This window comes from Pleurodeles waltl, chromosome 7 (assembly GCF_031143425.1).
Source record: "Pleurodeles waltl isolate 20211129_DDA chromosome 7, aPleWal1.hap1.20221129, whole genome shotgun sequence".
In the NCBI taxonomy this organism is placed as follows: domain Eukaryota; kingdom Metazoa; phylum Chordata; class Amphibia; order Caudata; family Salamandridae; genus Pleurodeles; species Pleurodeles waltl.
In genome coordinates, this window is record NC_090446.1 from 1552241590 (window position 1) to 1552247589 (window position 6000).

Genomic DNA, 6000 nt, shown 5'->3' on the forward strand with positions numbered 1-6000 from the left:
CCTGCTTCCTAGAAGAAGAATCCTGCAAACCCATGGTCCCCATCTGAGATCACCCAGCGGGCTGGCCTGAGTGGCTAATCCAGCAATGACCTGGTGTAAGCCGAGAGGACTACTTCACTCTCCAAAGCAAAGCTGCAGCCTCAAGGCACTCTTTGACAAAGAACTGATTGACCTCAAGGCGATAGAGATCTGCATGCTTGCTCAGACATGGCCACCTGTGACCCAAGTGCCTCGAAGGCTGTTTAGATGCAGCCAGAGCACAGCACCTCAAAGAAGGACTGCAACATCACCACTTCCCAGGGAGGCCCAGCGGTACTCCTCTAGAGACTCGCCAGATCGGAGGAGCCATGTCTGCTGCCACTGCGAGACCTATCTGTCGTTGCTAACACCACTGAGAGCCCAGAAAAAGGCCATAGCCGGAAGTAGCCACACCTGCAACTGTCTCTGCCCGACCTGTGTGGTTCTCCAACATGACTTGCTGCTGCTCAGCACAGTTCACCTGAGCCAAACTGTGAGTGGAAGGCCATTCCTACCCATCACTGCCCATCTCTGCCCAACCCTGACCCTCACTGCCCTTCACCACACATCCCTGCCCATAGCTGTCCATCAGTGCCCATCACTGCCTATCCCTGTCCATCAGTGCCCATCACTGCTCATTAGGGCCCACCACTGCCCATCCCTGTCCAATAATGCCCATCCCTGCCCACTCATGCCATCCCTGACCATCACTACCCTTTACTGTTCATTCCTGCACATTCCTGCCCTTCACTGCCCATACCTGCCCATCCCTGCCAATGGATCAGGAGAGAGACTGTTTGGCTGTTCCAACAGGAGAGACTGTATGCTAAGAGAGAGGACTCACTGCTCCTGCACTAGTGACTACAACCCCGGGCTCCAGACTCTGAGAAGGGGGTGGATAGACTGAGAGGTAGGTCACACTTAAAGAATGTTGGACTTGCACCTACACGTCGTGTATACAACACAATCTTGTGTTTTGTTTCGTATTGCACCTTTTTGTAGAGTAAAGGACTTTTCTTAAGAGAAGCACTGGGACTGATAACCATGCCATGTGGCTGCTGGGTACCCTAGTAAGTTCTGAGCCTGGAGGACCCCCTACACCACCTCCTTGAGAAGCTCTCACCTGCTGTCCCCACAGTAACCTCCGCAAGAACCCTGTGACAGCTCGCCATCACTACCACTGAGAGTCAAGTGCTGAAGGGGTTGTACTTGGCCCAGTTTGGAAGAGCATTAGCAAGACAGAGCAGAGGACTTTCAGACAAGTGGCCACAGTCCCCACGGATGAGGCCCAGTAGCCTTTGCATGCCCGTGGCCCCACAGACAGGGCCTGACTTCCACTGCTGTAATAGGACCATGGGAAGGCTTCTACATGAGGATGCCACAATGGGGCGATATGAACGTCTGAAGGCTCCCCCATAAGAAAAACACCCCATAAGAATTCCAGGTACTGTTTAAGACATAGGGTGTCTGCTGAACACTGTCCCCCCTTCTGTCTGGCCAGCCTTCACTCTTCTCTAGCCCACCAAAGAGTGGTGCTCTCACCTGCTGCTCCAACAAGCACCGACAGCAGAAGTAGCATCATGTCACTGCAGGAGGGTTTACTGGGCACATCTGTGGGCCGACCCCAGGTTTATACCCTTAAACTCAAGAGAGAAAATTTATGATTAACTCAGGTTTCCCGATCATGGCATTGAGGGAAGGCAGCACATGCTGCACTCACACAGAGGACACACCCTAAGCTCATTAAATCCCCAAAGTGGTCTCTTTATCAAAGGCCAGGCTCACAATGTTTGCTACCCTTGCAATAATTGAGCTTGTGAGGGTGAGATAAGCACCCGGAGTGATAAACAGCTGGCCTCCTGACCAGCTCCCAGGGAAGTCCTATTCTGAGAAGCCCGCTGCTTCCATCCAGGAGCCTCACACTGAACAGGGGTACATCTGGGGCGAGTCCCTTCTAATCCTGGACCTCAAAATCACCCTAGCACGTTAAACAAAACACCCAGCAGCTTAAACACCCAGGCATCAAAACAAGAAGCTGATACAATCCAGACACCCAAAGTCCACAGTAGCTTTAGTAACCGAGCAACCAAAATGTCTTAGCAACCCAAAGATCCCAGACCTCAATCCATGTCAGAAGCCAAAATGCAGCAGCAACACAAACTTCAGAGTAGAACAAAACCAGAGTTTATCACATTCCACAGCAACCGACCACACACTAACAACTCTAAAATCAGCAGTAACCCAAGCATCTCAGCAACAAGCCACCTCGCCACCCCAACCTTCTCTGCTGCCCAAACACAATAATAACCCAAGCATCTCAGCAACAAACCATCCACCAACCCTCTCTGCTGCCTAAACACACCAGTAACCCAAATATCACCAGTAACCCAAGCATCTCAGCAACAAACCGCCTCACAACCCAACTCTTGCTGCTGCCTAAACACACTACCAACCCAAATATCACCATAAACCCAAGCATCTCAGCAACAAACCTCCTCACAACCCAACCCTTTCTGCTGCCAAAACACACTACCAACCCAAATATCACCATTAACCCAAGCATCTCAGCAACAAATCCCCCACCACTCCAACCCTCTCGCTGACTAAACACACTGGTAACCCCAGCATCTCAGCAACAAACCATCCCATCACCCCAACCCTCTCTGCTGCCCAAACACACTAGTAACCCAAGCATCTCAACAACAAATCACCTCACCACCCAACCCTCTCTGCTTCCCAAACAAACAAGTAACCGAAGCATCTCAGCAACAAATCACTTCACCACCCAACTGTCTCTGCTGCCCAAACACAATAATAACCCAAACATCTCAGCAACAAACCATCCACCAACCCTCTCCGCTGCCCAAACACACTAGTAACCCAAGCATCTCAACAACAAATCACCTCAACACCCCAACCCTCTCCGCTTCCCAAACGAACAAGTAACCCAAGCATCTCAGCAACAAATCACTTCACCACCCAACCCTCTCTGCTGCCCAAACACACCAGTAACACAAGCATCTCATCAACAAAACACCTCACCATCCAATCTGTCTGCTGCCCAAACACACTAGTGTCCGAAATATCACCAGTAACAAAAGCATCTCAGCAACAAACCACCTCACCACCCAACCCTCTCTGCCACCCAAAAACACAAGTAACCCAAGCATCTCAACAAAAAAAACAGGCCACTCGCCAACCCTCTCTGCTGCCAAAACGCACTAGTAAACCAAACATCTAGAGACAATCCAACCCATCCACCCCAACCCTCTCTGCTGCCCAAACATACTAGTAACCCAGCATCTCATCAACAAACCACCTCATCACCCAAGCCTCTCTGCTGCCCAAACACATTAGAAACCCAAGTATTCCAGCAACCCAAGCATCTCAGCAATAAACTACTTCACCACCCTGAACCTCTCTGCTGCACAAACACACTAGTAACCCAAGCATCTCAACAACAAATCACCTCACCACCCAACCCTCTCCGCTTCCCAAACAAACAAGTAACCCAAGCATCTCAGCAACAAATCACTTCACCACCCAACCGTCTCTGCTGCCCAAACACAATAATAACCCAAACATCTCAGCAACAAACCATCCACCAACCCTCTCTGCTGTCCAAACACACTAGTAACCCAAGCATCTCATCAACAAACCACCTCATCACCCAACCCTCTCTGCTGCCCAAACACACTAGTAACCCAAGCATCTCAACAACAAACTAACTCACTACTAGGCATGGGTGGAGTTCGCAGAGTTCAGCCATGTGGAACTCCACAAAGTGCCATAAAACTCTGCCGCGCCACGCGGAGTTCCACGAGTGACGGAGTCTGGGTAAGTGACACTGTTCGCACTGATTTTCTGTGGGGGAATTTCTACCGCACTGTAAATCAGTGCGATTGGCATCCTGTGGAGCGCCAGAGGGCGCTCATTTCTTTCTGCCACTTGAGCAGATTTTCTATTCCAGTGGCAGCTTCCTCAACGCGAACAGCAGGTTTCTCTTTGTGAGCAGTTGCGGCTTACTGCGACTGCGCGCGTTGGGAAAACTCACTCACCAAATTAGCAATTCTCTTGCTCCGCTCACCAACTTAACATTGGCGAGCATGAGAAAAAATTCCACTCTGCATCACTTCGCAGAGTTTTTAGGTACTCTGCATGAAGTGCAACCCAATCATACTCAACAACCCCCTTCTCTGCTGCTCAGACACATCAGTAACCCAAGCATCTCAGCAACAAACCATCTCTGCTGCCCAAACACACAAGTAAACCAAGGACTTAAAGTATTGCAATCATTGCATCATGTCAGCCCCTCAGTAGACCAACATCCCAAACTTTGGAGCAGCTGAAGTATCTCAGCTTATAAAACATCCTTGCAGACCATCTTATTGTGTCCAGCAACCCAAACACCACCACAGCATTCTAAAGAAATTAGCAGCTCAAACACAAGAGCCACCCACACACCTTAACAGCCTTGATAGACGGCCATCCCAAGACCCAGCCAATCCAAGCAACCCAGCAGTCCACTCATCCTATGGCCACAAAACACAGCATCTATAAAACCTATACAGGCGAACAACTGCGGCACCCAAACACCCCAGCAGCCTAAGCATCTTACCAGTGACACTAGTGCCCTCTCTCTGACGTCAGAAGCTGTATGAACCCCTGTGTCCCTCTCCTGCCCTTACAGGGTACCAGTAACCCAGGGGACCTCTCTCTCTGATGTCAGAAGCTGTACTTGTGACTCCCCAATGCCCCTCCCCACCTCACAGGGTACCAGTGACCCTGGCGCCCTCTCTCTGATTTCATTAGTTGCATGACCGTCCTGCTGCCCCTCCCCCACCCTCACAGGGTACCAGTGACCCGAGTGTACTCTCTCTGACATCAGAAACTGTATGACCCACCCCGTCCCCCTTTCCCACCTTCATGTGGTACCAGTGACCCCAGTGTGGTCACTTCAAGGTCAGAAGCTGCATGACCCGCCCATGCCCTTTTCCCACCCTCACAGGGTACCAGTGACCCCGGTGGCGTCACTTCAACATCAGAAGCTGGATGACCCCTGTAGGAAAGTGCCATCTTTCCAGCATAATTAACCTACTTTTTTGCCTGATGTCATTGTATTTATACTGCAGTTCACTGGGATCCTGCTAATCAGGACCCCAGTGTCTTTGGTTGCTGGTAAACCTTTTACACCCACAATTGGCATACTGGTGCACCTATGTAAGTACCTAGTATATGGTACTTAGGTGCCCAGGGCATTGGTACACCAGGGTGCCCCATGGTTTGCAGCATGTATTATGCCAACTATGGGGGCCCATGCACACTGTGCCTGCAGGGCTGCCATTACAGCCCGCATGAAATGGTGCAAGCACCCTTTCACACCAGGTACAAGGCTTGCCTTAAATCCTGGTCACTGCACTTACACACTATGTCACTGTTCTGGTAGGCCCTTCAGCCCAAGGGAAGGGTGTAGGAAAGTCACTCTTTTTGGCATGGGTGCCCCCACATTTTGCCTGTTTATCAGTGTGTTTAGATTGGGATCCTGCTAACCAGGACCCCAGTGATTGTGGTCTCTTCTCCAAATTTGGTTGATCTGGTCCCCTTTTCACCCCATAATTGTCATACTAGTGTAGTGCACCCATGTAAGTCCCTAGTATATGGTACTTGGGTACCCAGGGCATTGGTACACCAGGAGTCCCCCATAGGCTGCAACATGTATTATGCCACCCATGGGAGCCCATGAAAACTATTTTTGCAGGCCGCCATTGCAGCCTGCGTGAAAAGGTGCATGCACCTTGTCACAGCTGGTCACTGCACCAGGTCACTGTAAGCCACCCCTATTGGAGGACCCCTAGCTCAGAGGGCAAGGTGCAGGTTCCTATGTGTGAGGGCACCCCTGCATGAGCACAGGTGCCCTGATGAACTCCAGTTCAAATGCACTGGACTTTGTAAGTGTGAGGAAGCCATTTTACCCATGTACTG

The 6000-nt window shown here is 50.7% G+C and overlaps 1 protein-coding gene across 1 annotated transcript in view; it reads right to left on the minus strand.

Moving 5' to 3' along the window:
* LOC138246698 (serine protease 1-like) overlaps positions 1-1679 on the minus strand; it is a 47792-nt gene extending 46113 nt beyond the window's left edge. The window contains exon 1 of the mRNA XM_069201469.1: positions 1561-1679. Within this exon, the coding sequence (XP_069057570.1) occupies positions 1561-1600 (40 nt within the window). The 5' untranslated portion in view covers positions 1601-1679. The remainder of the gene's footprint in view (positions 1-1560) is intronic.
* Positions 1680-6000: the final 4321 nt, after the last annotated feature.